The sequence below is a fragment of the Pleurodeles waltl genome, chromosome 9 (assembly GCF_031143425.1).
Source record: "Pleurodeles waltl isolate 20211129_DDA chromosome 9, aPleWal1.hap1.20221129, whole genome shotgun sequence".
Lineage (NCBI taxonomy): Eukaryota > Metazoa > Chordata > Amphibia > Caudata > Salamandridae > Pleurodeles > Pleurodeles waltl.
The window spans coordinates 47,579,670-47,596,763 of NC_090448.1; the positions used below are offsets into that span (position 1 = coordinate 47,579,670).

The following is a 17,094-nucleotide window of genomic DNA, read 5'->3' on the forward strand; positions in this document are numbered from 1 at the left end:
TATATTGGAGCGTCAGAACACAATTATGTTTCTGAATGCTTTTAAATGGGACAATTAAAATAAAGAATTAACATACTGATTAAGTTAACTTTCCCTTTTCTCCTATTTCAATATTTAAAAGTGTTGCATTTACAAACAGCAGTCTGCTTACTCTCAGCAGCCAGTAGGCACTGTGCCATTTTTATAACTGAAAAATACAGTTTTTTTTTTTAATGGGAGATGCCTGCTGTTTGTAAATTTGGCCCCATTGAAATGGGAGGAAATTTAAATGATGAGTTTTGTGGAATCCATATAAATATAAAGCTAACTCTTCAGTTACACGTCCTCTCAGTTTAAAGTGTCACCTTTACACACAGCGGACATTTTGCTTCCAGTAGCTGGTAGACATGATGCCATATTTACAAATGAAAAATACAGCCACTATTTTAAGTGGGAGAAATTTAAAGTGCAGAAAAATATTTCATAATATGAACATTTATGCAGATTTTTTTCTGCACTTTAAATGTATCAGATTTTTTTAAAAATGGCTGTATGCATGTAATGTGCCACATATGGCGAACGTTATGTGCTGTGCTACTAGTACATACGACATGGACTTTGTCATCCATACATATATATCCTATTCATATGCACACATGCGCATAGATCCCCAAGGACCATGCTCTGACTGACACAGATGGCAGCCCTGTTATGGTGCCCTAAACAAAGTATTTTGTTGAAGCCATAGTATCTGGCTCCATGAACGTTAGGCTTAAAGTCAATGAACCTGTGTGAGGGGGTGTTTGGTAACAATATGCAAGTGGCTTGGCCTCCAGCCAACGATAGGCATTCTAGAATGTTTGATGATGCCTGCTTGGGTTTTGAGGCCTATAGTGATGTCATTCATCGGGTGTCTTTTTAAGCCAGGACACCGTAGAACACACAATATCCAACATCTTCTTGAAAGACACAACTGACGGCAATGTGACTGATGTGTTCGATGCACCTTTACCAGAGACGGCCCTAAATCAGATGGACCGGGACAGCGCCCTGGGCAGAAAGAAAATGTGGTGGTGTTGTGGGGGTGTGGGGTCATCGCGGTGTAAGGAAGATGGGAGGAGGGCAGAGGGTTGATTGGGTGCTAACAAAATACGCTGAAGTATGTTAAGGGCTGATTAAGGGGGTCATTCCGACCCCGGCGGGCGGCGGAAGCCACCCGCCTTGCGGGAACCGCCAGAAGACTGTACCGCGGTCAAATGACCGCGGCGGTCATTCTGACTTTCCCGCTGGGCCGGCGGGCGACCGCCAGAAGGCCGCCCGCCGGCCCAGCGGGAAAGCCCCTTCAACAATGAAGCCGGCTCCGAATGGAGCCGGCGGAGTTGAAGGGGTGCGACGGGTGCAGTGGCACCCATTGCGATTTTCAGTGTCTGCAAAGCAGACACTGAAAATCTTTATGGGGCCCTGTTAGGGGGCCCCTGCACTGCCCATGCCAGTGGCATGGGCAGTGCAGGGGCCCCCAGGGGCCCCACGACACCCGTTCCCGCCATCCTGTTCCTGGCGGTAAGCAGCGCCGCCATGGAGGATTCCTATGGCCAGGGGAAAACCGGTGGGAAACCGCCGGTTTCCCTTTTCTGACAGCGGCTTTACCGCCGCGGTCAGAATTGGCCAGGAAGCACCGCCAGGGTCAGAATGACCCCCTAAGTCTTTAAAGGGACCAAGTGAGACCAAGTGGGTTGGACGAGTTGCTATTTGCATAACATTAAGTCAGGGAGCTTCCTGCTGTGCCCTTCGGAACATTGGCCCTTTAATCAGTGAGAACAGACTTAAAGACACATCTTTTCAGACCAGGCCCATAGACTAACTGACCCATGCACTTTCTTTACTACATCTAAGCCAATGTATTTGTTGTATGTGTTATGCTACAGTTGTATGTAAAGTGTTCTGCTGCCTACATGTCTACAGACAAATATATATATATTTTATTGGACAAAGCCATACTTGCTCTTAGATGTTTGCACTGCACTAAAACAACATGAAATTTCTCTTTGTGCCAAGCATGAAGTCTGGCATTCGGTACACATTACATCAGAAAAGACTGGACGCTAAGACTCCCTGGAAGAGCAACATATATCTGTCTCTGGTTAAGATGTAGAATTATAAAATGTTCTCTCTATTTTGGGTGGCTGATACCTCTTACAAATAGATTTTGTTAAATGAGTATGTTAAATGTTCACTGTAGTTTCTTACACAACATGCTAAGTGTTTGATGTGCTGTAAATTAAATAGGAAAGAAGGAAGAACATATGTTGAACTAAAACACGACAAACTACTCAATTCAAATTCTGAATAATAGTAAATAACATTTCAAAAAGCCACATCCTATGGCCATAAAAATGTGATGATACGGAAGTGGCAGCTCTAATAGAATAAATGAAATCATGGATGATATCAGGGGTATAGCTTAAAATGGTGCAACAGGGTCCCACTGAACCCTGACTATTGCTGTATTTCACAGTTCAAACAGCAGCCGAAGGCTCATTTCCATACTTTCCCTGGGGCCCATGGCACACTGGCTACTCCACTGCATGTCATAGAAGGTAACATCTTTTGCAGCCAAATCAATGACTGCGGGTAGTTACTGCTGGTGGATAAAGTGTTTCTTGTTGTGATCTTAGGAAGTGACGTCACGTGGCTTTGCCCAGACTACCTGCAGTTGTACATATTAGTAAACAAACTTTATCGAGCCCGGGAATCTTCAGGATTTTTTGAGGTAAGGTGTGACAGACAGTGTATCACATTATTAGTGACAGACATTAACACATGCATGTTAAGTTTTCACAAAGGATCAGGTGATCCACAAACCTCCGCCGCGCTTGTGACCGGGACCATGAGAGTACCAATGTCTAGTCAGCATCACTGAGTACCCGTCAGTATGTATGCTAGTATTCAGTTACAGAGTCAGCATGAACGTCTTGTCGAGAGTGTAAGTTTTATTCAAACATTATGTGGTTATCCAGATCTAATAAACGTAACTACAGTATAACCAAAGCGTCCGCCATTACTGCTTCTTACTATAATTAATTAACCCATCTAGGAAGAATGTCTGTATTTGGTTGCCCCATAAATAAATATCAATATTTAGGTCCCCATATGAATCTCTGCCTTCATTCAGTTTCACCTACAAGAATGATGCCAATATTTAGTGGCCCCCATGCAGTGGCGGCCGGCAGCTTTAGGAGGGAGGGGGGCGGGCTCGAAGCACACACACACTCATTCTTTCACACACAGACACGCACGCATGCACTTCCATTAACAACACTCATACCATTCAAACATCCACGCACGCACCAAACATTCATTTAAAAACATCACACACACTCATTCTTTCACACACGCACATCCATTAACAACACTCATAACACTCAAACATGCATGCACGCACCAAACATTTAATTTAAAACAACACACATCATACACACACACCTTCAGCCTCCAGGTCCCAGGAGGGTTGGGACTACTGCCTTCTCCTAAGGTCAGCCAATGAGGGAAGGCAGCAGTCCCAGCCTCGTCACAGAGTGGGATGGGGTCAGTGAGATTGCTGTCCCCACTCCACTCTGTGACGAAGTGACACTGATTGACACTCGCCCTGGGCGCTTCAGGGCTTAAACCTGAAGCGCCCAGGTTGAAGTCAATGGGTGACGCTTTCCTTGCACCCAGGGGAGGGCCTCAAGGCACCTTTGCTGAGCCGAGGAGGTCACGCCCATAGGAGCTGTGACCTCCTCAGCCCAGCAAAGTTCAGCTCAGGCAGCCAGGAGTCTGCGCAAATCGCGCATGGCTCACTCCTGGCTGTCTGAGCTGAACATGAAGAGTGTCTCTCAGGCGGACCTTTGTTCAGCCTGAGAGACACTCTTCATGAGGGGCAAAAGGTGGTGGGGCGTGGCCCCTCCGCCCTAAAGGACTGCCGCCACTGCCCTCATGAGAGTTTGTACCACTGTTTAATTGCCCCTTTAAGAACTGGTAAGTGTTCGCCTCTTTATCATATGTGTCAGTTTATATTTGCCCCTTTGGTACTGATGTGAAATATCAGATGTCCCTTTCAGGACCAGTGCTACATTCATGTGAATTTATGCCGCTGCCTTATGATACCGCTGCCTTAAGTGGCCGCAAAATTGCGACACATGGGGCCCGATTCACAAAGGTAAACTTAGACCAAAAGTGTAAGGGCCTGATTTATGAAAAGTTAGCGCCACCTTTACGTCATTTGTTGACGCAAAAGCAGTGCAAGCATACAAAACATAATTATATTTTGTACGTTTGCGCCGCTTTTGCGGCAAAAAATGACATTAAGGCGGCGCTAACTTTTCATACATCAGGCCCTAAGTTTAGACCAAATGTCTAAGTTGAGACCTAAAGTCTAACTTTGCTCGTAGTAAAGTTAGACTTTTGTTTACCTTTGTAAATCGGACCCTTGTATAGAAATGGCCTTGTTGCTATTGGAGCAAAGTGTGTAAAAGACAAAGAGCCATATTTACAAGAAACAGGCTCATCAGTGCTGATGCGCAAGTTTTCTTGCGTTGCCCCACCTAATGACAGCATAAGTGCGCCGTATTTACAATACGACGCACCATGGTGCACTTTAGGCCAATAGCATCAACAGTTTTGATGCTATTTTGGGGCTTTACTGCACTGGTGTCAAGAAAATTTGACGCTAGTGCAGCAAAGTGCAAGGAAGCCCATTGATTAAAATGGGTGCGTCAATTTAACGCCTGCTTTGAGCATTTAAAATTATGACAAAAATGGTGCATTGAAATCCTGTAGATTTCACTGCACCATTTTTGTGGGCCTCCCATGCATACATTATGCCTGACGCAGGCATAATGTGGCGCAAGGGGTCGCAAAGTGGCGCAATGCATGCATTGCACCACTTTGTAAATATGGCGCGGCAAAAATTGCCTTCTTGAGCCACATTAGCCTAAAACAAAAATGATGCTAGTATGGTGCACGTAGGCGTTGGCGCCTTTCTAAATCTGGCCCAAAATGTCATTTTGTTTTGTGCCCTAAACTCCTTACACCAGAGTTGCCAATTAGGATTGATGTTGGTATTGAGGTGTTCATCCTCTCGCCCTTTTGGGATTGATGCCAGCCTGAAACTGCACCGATATGGATTGGTGCCAGTAGTCAGTTGCCCTCATAAGAACCAATTCCAGTGTTTAGTTGCCCTTACTAGAAGTGGCTGCTGCTTCCGCGGTACCACAAGTACCGAAGTTAGCATCCGGTCCCCCCCTGGACCTCTCACTTACTTCAGGCCCTTGCACTCAGTGAGACACACCCCTTTACCACGTGTCATGTCCTCCTCAGACTGACAGCCCAGCTTGTGGACAGAAAGGGCAATGTCACCCCGCTACCTCAATGTCTGTCTTTGCAGATTGTGGGAGACAGTGTTTTAACAGGCATGCAGCGTTTACCAACAGGTGTCATCTGTTAGGGGTGGGGCCGTGGTGGTTGCTACAGCAACCATCACAAAAGCAGGCGAACTACCTTGATTGCTGAAACCAACCACCCATTGGTGGGCTACCTGGCTGCCTGCGACCAATCGAAGGCAGTCTATAGTCTTCCTTCAGGTTCGAAGCCTATTGCCTGATGGGGCACACGTTGTGTAATCAGTTTGCTAACGTTAATGCTGAACCTAGCACAGGGAGGATTTAGTAATCTGCCTTCTATAGGAATTTAGCAGGGTGCAGCTGTTAGAACACATCCTGTGTAGGGGTGATGTATATCCCTATATGTTTAGATGTCTTTCATGCTGCCCTTAAAACATGCTGCAGCAGGCCTGGCTGTACAGTGCAATACATATATTAACTACACAGCACGCATGCTTCTAGAACTATCTAGTCCACAGCAGGTACTGGTACCCATTTCAACACCATACTTGGCTGGTAGAGTGGGACCTGGCAGGCAGAGAGGCCTGTGGGCTCTGCTGCACCTGTGCATCTCTGGACTTTCTTCACCTGCCACAGAGAGACTGAAAACTACAGCTGTGCCCATGCTTTGTGCAGCTGGACGGTGCACAGACACAAAGGTAGAACTGTAGACACATGAGATGCACTGTTACCCATCCACCTGTTTAATTACAGGTAGCCGGGGCTATCAGGTGCCACCCATGGCCTCCCCTTGGCTCACCCTCGCCCTGCCCGTGCTGTCTCTGGTCTCAGGGTTCTGAAGGCAGCAGGAAAAGAAAGTGATTTAGATTCTAAGATAGGGTGACCTGACGTCCCGGATTTGGCTAGCTCTCCCAGCAGATTTTGGGAAATTTGGGCCATGTCCCGGTTTTTAAGGATGGTCGCCTGAAAACGGTGGAGGTGATTTTTTGTTGTTTTCCTAATTAGAGATACTTCGCAGGTGTTATCAGAAAGCAATTTAATTAACAGGCATTACACTGGCTTTAATAAATTGCATTTTATTTATGTTCTTAGTGCCTCATCTGTAATTCTGTGCTGATGAGCGCTGTCATTCTGTGCGCTTGGTTGAAGTAAAATTGTAGTCCTTCTTCTGTTGTTGTGAAATGTCCAGGTTTGTGGCTTTAAAATTCTGGTCACCCTATTGTAAGCGCATTGCTTATATTCTGTGGTTTTCTCTCCTTGCACTCTCCCATACTATCAGCAGCAAGTAGAAGCCTTTTAAAGGGCTTTGGAGAGGGGTCAGTGGAGTAGGCTGTCAGCACTGTGATGCCAAGGACTGTGTGATGTCATTTCTGTTATCCCAGGCCTTTAGAAGAATCAAGGTCCATGCACCAGTTTTGTTTCTCTCACTCGCCTCTATCACAATCTTCTTTTCGCCCCTCCCCCTGTAAGTAAGAGTACATCTGAAAAGGCATTTCTTTGAGCAGAGCACACTGGTGTTGCACCTTGTTATCTCTACACAAGAACACAGAACACAAACAAAAAAGCCACTACATAGGGAGCATGTTGCTACCCTTATTGGGAGCCTAAAATAATGGCCCCATTGAGCTTAAAATTCCACCAAAACACACACTGAAGGGTGAATCCCTCATTAGCTGAAGCCTCATGGCAGAAACAATAAAGAATGGATAATTGAATAGCAATCTTTTCCTACTCACCCAAGACATAAATCTCACTGTTGACTACAGCCGCACTGAAGCGGTACTTGGAGTACATCATTGGCGCTCGTGGAGTCCATTTGTCACGCCCTGGGTCATACTCCAGCATTCTATTGCTTAATCGATCAGGCTCATCATCTGGAAGATCCATCTGCATGAAAGATGACAACTTTTTAACAGCGTAACACTTAGGGGTCCCTGAAGCGCATGCGCGAGCACGCAACACATCAGTGGCTTGGATGGTGAACAAGAACACAGGCATATCCATTAGAGCCGTGAAATAATTAATGCTTACAACAGTTCACAAATTCTCAGGATGCAGCTTTAAGGATATTGTCCTTGACAGATGCAGAACATTACTTTGAGCGCCTACAACTGCCAATCTTGGTATTTAAATAAATTATTAATGTCGGCTACCATCTCAGTGCCAACATGTGGGCTGTTCCAAAATATCTTTATAGATCTGTGGAGGCACATCAAGGGCAAGGAGCAGAACAGGGCAATGGAAGCTGACATGCACCAAGGCTCGCACTCATATCCTTAGAGTCGTGCAACCCTGCTCTGAAGGGTACACCTATATTTTGTAGTACTGATGGTCTAAGAACAAGCCTATAATCCTTGACCTTGTCTTTAAGTGTCACTGTTGACTGACAGCTGCACCATGACCCTGGATGTCTTGCAGTTCTAGAAGACTTTCAGGTTCCTCCTAAGAACATCGTTCCTAAGACAGGTTTAGGAGAGTAAGGTCGACTCATACAAACAAGCTACTCTTTGCAGAGATTACCAAAGCAGAGTCAACTTTGTTGATGATTTACCGGCCATCAGGCTATGCTTCTAAATTCTGGACAAACTCCTAAGCATATTTTACTTTTACTGAGGATGTGTACCATGGGCCCAATCTTATGAAAGTCTTAGGGCCTGATTGAGATCTTGGTGGACGAGTTACTCCATCACAACGGTAAGGGTTATCCGGCCTATACAAAGAGTGGGCCACGCACCTCACCTTCTGTTCCACACCAGTGTGGAGCCACAAAGCAGGACCACCATCTTTTAGCTGTGGGCAGAGCCGAACCACTATCACATTCCAACTCATGACCCTTCTGCAGGGCACTTTTAAATCCTTCCGCCGAACTAAAAGCAAGGTGCGTTTTGATTGGACCAGGGCATAGCACGGGTCTCTGGGTCACGTGAGCCAAGGCCTGCCACTGCCTTCCAACAAAGTGAATCAATGAAGTGAAAAACCATTAGTCAAACACTATGAAAGTAAGGTCACCGTCCACAGGCAGTCCCCAGGGGCAGCACCTGCAACCAGTGTGGCACCTGTTCTGTTCAAGCAGAGTGCAGCACAGCAGGGCCTCACGGGCTGTCTGTGAAGCCACAGCACAACCTGGGCTCAGTGGGGGTCAGTGGCGCCCGCACACCACCTCCTGTCCCCACAGACACTCTGAGATGCTGCAGTTGTGCACATTGGCACAGCAGGGGTGATGCTGAAAGGGGTTCGCTTTCTCCTTGGTCCCAAGTACCATTTGGGATGGGGTGCGGGAGGCTGTCATTGTGCTATCCCATGTATAGCTTAAAAGCCATTCTGTCTGGCTTTATGGCTCTTCAGCACGCCCCATTGTTTTAAAGGATGTAGACGTCTGTCCATGAGCAATTAGATGCAAATGTTTTCACTTGAAAGACAATCTCTGCCCTCTTCACCACTCAGATTACCCATTCCTTGTTCCCCAAAAAAGACATAAAATAAAAATTGAAAAACATATTATTCCTTTAACATTTGACAAAGTAGTGCAGTACATTTAAAAAAAAAGCTGACTAGTTGTTTCACGTGCACGGCCAAATGTATACCACTTTGCTGCCAAAGGGGTTAATGTCAGTGATAGTTTCCTCCGTGCACTCTGGGATTTGTAGTTTACGCTTCTCATTGTAAACATGGGCTTTTATGAGTGCCATCAACGTGCCATCAAAGTTTAATTGTCTGTAATTCCAGGCCCAGCTGAAGGTGGTACAAAAGGATGGAGTCAGTGGGGATCTATGTTCACGTTTGCTGAGTGTTCACTTTTTCACACGCATCCTGCATAAAAGCAAACGTGTACAATAACCATTCATTTAGCTTTTGTGCAGTGAATATGTTTTTAGCAAGCTTCACTAACAAGACCACAACAAGGGTATAACATGGGCAGCAGCAGTATAAGCTTCCCAAAAACAAGGAACTGGTAGCAGAGAGGATGGTTCTGTGCCTCACCTGCCCACTCTGCCGCCCTACTGCTTCCGGAGGCCAACCACATCCGCAGCGCTTCCGGTCCCTCCCTAGATGTTGTCACCGAGTCCTTAAGCCTCTTCAATGAGGCCTGAGTGAGCGATGTGCACCCTCAGTGTCGGGAGGAGCACCCTGTGAGTGTGTAGTGTCGGCGACGGCCGGCACTACTGCATAAATAATCAGCGCGGACACCGGGTACTTGGTTCACTACTGGGCAAGGCCCGTAACGTGTGCACAGCCTCCGCGTTCAGACACAGCTCAATCTCGTGTCTGCCGCGGTTCACTCTGCTCACGCCCCCGCCCTCCACTCTTTTATCACCCGAGTCACATGACCTCGGGTTCGACAATTATCAGCCCCTTGGGAGGGGGAAACACCACGAGGTGCTGAGGAGTGAGCACACCCCTTCAGCACCATATAACAAGGTAGTGCCCAGTGCCCAGTTTCGTCACTGGCGTGACACTACATTTCTCTTAAAAATTGAAAAACAACAATTACACACAATGCAGGTTAACACATATTGAACATCCACAAGATAGTCACAAAGTCTTACTGATGGGGCGGGATTATGGCGCAAATGGTATCGAGTATTCTCCGCTCGCCCTGTGCTCACAGATTGACGAGACAGGGGAAGACCCCTCATCTGACAGACACCAATTCGACTCTCAGTACTGCATTCCTCACAGTCCTCGCCGTTGTTAACCGAAGATAGGTCATCATTTGATGCGTGGACTTCAGCATCCACTTGAGATCCTTCGGGAAAGTTAAACTTCTTGAACAAAGACACATTTCTGGTCACCACGTCCTTCCCTCTTCGAGCCACCACCAACGACCCACGTCGCTTCACAATCATCCATGGAGAAGGATCGAACGGCATGCGGAATTTGCTGCCGGGAGTGGTGACCTTGAGCAACACCCGATCTCCCACTTTCAGATCAGACAGCCTGGCCCTCCGGCAACGGCTTGCAAGTCCGTTGGTGGCGGACCTGCGGTTCTATACCTGAACGGGATCAATGGGACTGGGAACCGATGTCCTGTGATGGGGTACTGAGTCCACCACCGGTCTTCCAAACACGACATGCCCCGGAGCCTTACCAGTTGTGGAATGGGGAGTCTGACGGTAATTTCTCAAGAAGGAGTATATCGCATATTCTCTCTGCTGGCCACTGGCATGAGCAATGCGCAACACCTTGTTTAACGTGCGCATAAAGCGTTCGACCTCACAATTCGCCTCAGGCCACCTTGGGGTGATCCTTTGGTGGTGGATACCAGTCTTTTCAAAGTACTCAGACAGTTCCTTGCTCTGAAACGGAGGCCCATTGTCAGTCTTAATCTCAGATATGAGGCCACGAGTAGCCATTATTTTTTCCAGACGCGGAATCACTACTTCCACAGCAAGAGAGGAGATCACTTCCACTTCGGGATATTTGGAAAAGTCATCAACAAGAACCAAAGTGTGTTGTCCATCAGGAAGGCTCCCAAAATCCAGGCTGGCAGAAATCCATGGAGAGGTTGGCCCAGGTTCAGTTTCCACCAGAGTGGGGCGGTTCAGCTCTCCCAATGCTTGACACCACTCACAGGTTTTTACCACCTCTTCCACCTGTTCATCCATGAGCGGGAACCATACCTTGGACCTTAACCGGCCCTTTGTTTTCACCATGCCCTGGTGTCCATTGTGAGCCAATTGTACCACTCGGGATGTGAGCGACGATGGGATCACAAATCCGCATCCTCGTAGGAGGCACCCCTCAGCATCCACTGTCAATTCATCTCTCACCTGGTATAAACTCCCTAGGATCCTTTGTTACGAGGAAACCAACGTGGGAATCTGTTTCTTCACCAAAAACCATTGATTATCACGGATGGCTCTGAAGACCTTTTGGAGACACTCGTCGCTGGCCGTGGCTTGAACAATTTCACTTACGGAGATAGGTCTCGGCCGGGATCGGTCAGAAATCAATCTGACGTATTCTTCGGTCTCCTCTGCATCGTTGATCTCATTATCTGAGGCAGCTCTGGGGTGCCTGGACAGGTAATCCGCCGGATTGTCTGACCCCAGACGATACTCCAGCTGGCATCGGTAGTCTTGCAGCTGGAGCATCCACTATTCAATCCTCTGTGGAGGCTTCGAAGCAGTGCCGTTAAACAGAGATCTGAGAGGCTTATGGTCAGTAGTAACCAAGAACGGGCGACCATACGTACATGTGAAAGTGTTTGCAGCCCCAGTGTACCGCAATGGCCTCCTTCTCTATCTGGGAGTACCTCTGCTCCGTTTCAGTCAGAGACCTGCTTGCAAATGCCACTGGGGACCAGTCTTCACAGCTCTGTTTTTGAAACAGTACCGCACCCAATGCCTTTGGGCCCGCATCCACTGCGACCTTGGTTTCTTTCTTTGGGTCGAAATATCTTAAAGTGGTGTCACTTGACAGAGCATTTTTGACTGCCTCAAAAGCTTCCTGCTGGACCAAACCCCAAACCCACGGTTCCGACGACTTCGTCAGGGTTCTAAGCGGTTGTGTTAGCGACGCCAAATCTTGGATGAACCGGCCACAATAGTTGACCATCCCTAAAAACCTGCGAACCTCAGTCACGCAGGTTGAGGGAGGAGCTTCCTTGACATCTCTTACTTTCGTAGGGTCAGGAGCTACCCCAGCAGCGGAAAAGACATAGCCAAAAAATTGTATGTGATCCGTTAAGAATTCACACTTCTGGCGATGGAGGGTGAGACCTGATTTTTGAATCCTTCGTAATACATTGCGGAGCCGAGAGTGATGCTCAGAGATGGTGGGGGCATGAATCAAAATATCGTCACTTACATTGGTCATCCAGGCAGATCCCTCAACAGTTCCTGTATGGTGTTTTGAAACACCTCCGCTGCACTCAATACTCCAAAACTCAAACGTCGGTACCTCCTCAAACCAAAATGGGTGGAGAAAGTTGTTATGTATCTCGACTCCTTGGATAAAACCAATTGGTGGTATCCGGAGTGTAGATCCAGTTTGGAGAACCAACATGACCCACTGAGCTCCGCTATTAGGTTATCTATGGTGGGTGTTAGATGTCTCTCCCGTTTGATCGTGGTGTTGGGAAGGCGCATGTCCACACATATGCGGACTTCTTCCGGTTGCTTTGGCTTGCGTGCAACCACTATGGGCGATACCCAAGGAGTCGGTCCTGTCACCCTCTCGATTATGCCAGCCTTCTCAAGTTGTTCAAGTTCCTTTCCTGCTTGGGGCCTGAGGTGGAATGCTATCCTTCTGTGCCTGAGTGCCACAGGTTGAACAGTCTCATCAATGTGCAGCCTCACCTCCTTGTCCTTAAGGCACCCAATTCCTTCAAAAACCTCATGATACTAGGCTATGAGTTCTGCCACCACCTCCTGGTGTATGCCAAACGCAAAGGTGACAACCCCCAGGTCCTCCGCCGTCTGGCAGCCTAATAGCATTCCATGTCCGTCTTCGGCCACATATATTTTAGCACTAACTGCGCTAGACTCATGTGCTACTGTGGCATGGAACATACCTTTTAATGCCAATGGGGTGTTCTGTCCATAGGCATACACTCTGATTTTGGTGTTCGTGAGTGTCGGTAGCGGGCTCATTTTCTTATATTCGCTGGCAGCGAGAATATTTATAGACGCCCCTGTGTCGACAACTGCAATGATGTCCTGAGTGTTCACCGTTACCTGGCATCTAGGTAGCCTCTTCGATGACTGGGCTGTGTTCCCAATGGTAAATAACGAATGAATGACATGCTCCTCTGCTTCATCGTCATCCATGTCACCCCCTTGTTCTGAATTACCGGTTGTGATGTTGACTACTGCTGTGCTGGTGCATGATTTACCTGACCGACACACTCTTGCGAAGTGATTTAACATCCCGCATCCTGCACACTTCTTTCCTCTTGCCGGGCATCCCGTCGGTCGGTGTGGTGGGCCACCACAGAACCCACCTTGTCTCTGCTGTTGTCTTGGAATGCGCAGCTTTGTCTTGGTTGTGGGTGCAGCCACCATATTCAATGCTTCTTCTTTGATGGGTCTCTGCAGTGCTGCCTCCATGTGAGACGCCCGCGCCTTTGACAGTTCCTTGGTGCGTCCCATCATGAGGATGTCAGCTAGCGACCCCCCTGATTCCTCGAGGATTCGTTCACAAAGTTTTATTGTCGCGCATCCTTGTATTTCCTGCCCTCGTATCTCTTCCGCTTCATCTGCAAATCAACAGGTAGTGGCCAGGCTGCACAGTGGCAAGTGGAACGAGTCAATGGATTCTTCTGGTTGTTGTCTTGCTTGCCTAAAAACGAAGCGCTCATAATCTGTGTTAGCCATCAATTCAAAATGTCTGTTCAGAGCTGCTATCAGGGTGTGATGCGTTTTGGGGGCGTCTTCTTGAAGGTTCTTGGATATATTGTAAATGTCCTTTCCCCCTAGGTGAATAATCATTGCCCTCTTCTGATCTACCTTCGTTGCTTCAAAAAACAACACGACTCTTGCCACCCAGTCTCTCCACTTTGGAGCTTGTGCTGACGGAGCTCCTTCCTCCACGAACGGTTCTATGGGTGGTATAACAGACATGATGGATGATAAGGGGGAGTGGCTGTCTGACCAACGTAGATCTGGGCATTATCTCAGGGCAGTGTTTCTGGCAGCGCAGTATCCTTTTTGTATTTTACCTGGAGCTAGAGGCTTATGGCCAGTTGGAGCTGCACTAGGTCATTTGGATCCCTCTCTGCAGGCACGGGCAGAATGTGCTGCACTGTGGTGAACTGGACTATGAGCAGATCAGTTTATCAGTAGCTGTGCCCTTGGGGCGTGTAAAGTTGTGGGTGTGGCCGCTGGGTTGAACACCGGCAGCCTCACAATTCTTGACACCGGGGGGGGGGAGTCTTCACTCACTTGTACACGATGTGTGGCACGGAGAGAGCCGTCTTTTCCGACTCCCGACACCTCGCGTGCCACCAGCTGTCCGCCGGCCGGCCTAGACACTCCTTTGATCCACGGAGCGAGGCCGCAGCGGTGACACTGTTGCTGGGCAACGCGCCTCAGCCTGGGAAGACAGGGTCCCCCGCGGCACGAGCACCGCATACGCTGCCGCCGCCGCAGGGTAACACACCCCGTGAGGGTTCCGGACCCTCGTCGCCAAATTGTAGTGTCGGCGACGGCCGGCACTACTGCATAAATAATCACCGCAGACACCGGGTACTTTGTACAATACTGGGCAAGGCCCTTAACGTGTGTACAGCCTCCGCATTCAGACACAGCTCAATCTCGTGTATGCCGCGGTTCACTCTGCTCACGCCCCCGGCCCTCCACTCTTTTATTACCCGGGTCACATGGCCTCAGGTTTGCCCATTATCAGCCCCTTGGGAGGGGGAAACACCACAAGGTGCTAAGGAGTGAGCGCACCCCTTCAGCACCATACAACAAGGTAGTGCCCAGCGCCCAGTTTCGTCACTGGCGCAACACTACAGATTGTTTGTCACATTCCCTGGGCAAGGGATTAGGCTTGTTTGTACAAACTGATCATGGACCAGAGATGTTGTGAACACAATGGAGATGTGACCAGGACATTCTTTCCAGACTGTCATTAAACCCTTCAATCTTCCATCACCTGCTAGAGTGAGGGGGCATGAGTAGTGCACCAAATGAGGGTGCAGGAGCCTGGCACAGAGAGTGGCAGGGTCCCGGGCAGGATAACGCTTTCCCACCTGCACAGGTGTATTCAGGGTTCTGCCTCTGGCTCTCTCTAACTGACCCAGGGCCAGTGAAGTTATGTGACAGGGAAGGGCTAGATTAAGTGGTAGGGCTAAATAAATTATGTGGCAAAAAAGGCAAATTATGCATTACGGTGCTCAAATGACAAAATGTAATTTTGTTTTGTGTCTCATTTTGTGATAGTATTACTTCAGTATTTTGTCATTTTGAAACTTGTTAGCACTATCTGGGCATTACTTGCACGTCATTAGTGCCAATTTAACAAGTAAATACAGTAATAAGTTACATAAAGGTGACCAGCCAAGCTTTGCAAAGGGCCTCCTACTGCGCTGCAACAGTTTTTGCTGTGTTTTTAGTAACATTTGAACCGTTTGAGCTAGAAACAAGTTTTTTTGTTACAATCTGCAAATTATTTGACAGATGATGGATTAGGTGGCAAATGCAGACAATCTACAATCATGCAGAAATCACTGTGGCTGCATAATCACATAATTCCAGTGGCCCTGATTTTTTGACCCTGCTGCAGCGTCTCACACAGCCTTTACTAAGAATACAAAGTAAACATACATTATTTCAGATGGCTTCAACTCCTTCATCATCCCTGGCATCAACACTACCTCAGATGAGGACTGCATTTGCACCATCAGGATAAAGCCACTAGTATAATGCGATTCATCGCCTGCAGAGGTCTCTGCATAATTGTGGATTTTCCGCACTTGCCACATAAGCCACTATTTGCTGTCTAGTCTGCACACTTCAACAATAATAATACTTCTAACTCAAAATGGACCCCTCGTACCTTTCTCTCACACATCTGCCTCTTACCCCCTTCTCTGCCATTCTACTGTCACTCTTTTCTCATTTTCTCTCTCCCTCCCCAGCTCTATCTCTTGCCTGTTTCCTCTCTTACAATTTTCCCATCTCTTTCTATCTCTTTCTCTAACTCCTAGGTCAATGAAAGGATTTCGTCAACCTAGGTGATGGCACAATATGACGTCGCCTGTGGATGGCACCCTAGACGTCCACCTGGAAGTGCCCTTTCTGCTATTGTTCACTCTCTCCCCTTCTTTCACGTCAACCCTTCTCTATCATTCTCCCTCCTTCCTCTAACTATACACATGCTCCTGCCCCTCCTCTAACTCGCTATTTCACTCTTGTGCACTGTCATTTCTAATCCTCCTGTCTCACACTTTGGCCCATATTTAAGATAAAGTAGCGCATCAGAGCTGATCTGCCACTTTTTGTGCGCCCCCCCAATCAACCACCTAACGACACCATGGATTGTGCCGTATTTATAATACAGCGCATCATGGCGGTCTTTAGCACAACAGTGTCAACATTTTTACGCTACTGTCGCACTTTGCTACACTAACATCAAAAATGGAGGCCCATAGGAGAGTCATGGGAGAGTCATTTTAACGGCTGCTGTGAGCAGGCGTTAAAAATGATGCCAAAAATGGCGCAGTGAAATCTTTTAAATTTCACTGCGCCATTTTTGTGCGCTTCCTAGTGCCGGAACACCCCTCTTGCATACATTATGCCTGGCGCAGGCATAATGTGGCGCAAGGGTTTACAAAGTGGCGCAATGCATGCATTGCACCACTTTGTAAATAAGGCGTGTGGAAAAGGCCAATTTAGTGCCGCCTTAATGTAAAAGAAATGATGCTATGGAGGGGCTAAGGTTGTGCTAGGGGCTCTTAAATATGACCCTCTATCCTTTACCCTTCATCTCTCTGCATCCTCCTGCATCCATATTGCCCACCCTCCCTCTCTCACTGTCTCTTTGTTATAGCTCAGCACTTACACAGCTTAGCCTACCTCACCCCCCTTTCATGGTCCTCTCTCTCAACATCCTCTCTGATATCTCCCAGTCAATCTTTTTTCACCCCCCTCTCTCTAACACACTCCTGTCCCCTCTATTTAACACACACACCTGCCTAGTTCAATAAACCTTCCCCTTATGCATCCTCCCCTCACACACAACTTCATCCTTTCCACCTTACACCCACTTTCTTTCCCCATCCTTACTA

The 17,094-nt window shown here is 47.8% G+C and overlaps 1 protein-coding gene across 1 annotated transcript in view; it reads right to left on the bottom strand.

Annotated features, from left to right (window-relative positions):
- The window catches only part of KBTBD12 (kelch repeat and BTB domain containing 12), a 441,296-nt gene that overhangs the window by 298,634 nt on the left and 125,568 nt on the right, over positions 1 to 17,094 (bottom strand). Inside the window, exon 4 of the mRNA XM_069206255.1 lies at positions 7,097 to 7,247. Coding sequence (XP_069062356.1) covers positions 7,097 to 7,247 — 151 coding nt within the window. The remainder of the gene's footprint in view (positions 1 to 7,096; positions 7,248 to 17,094) is intronic.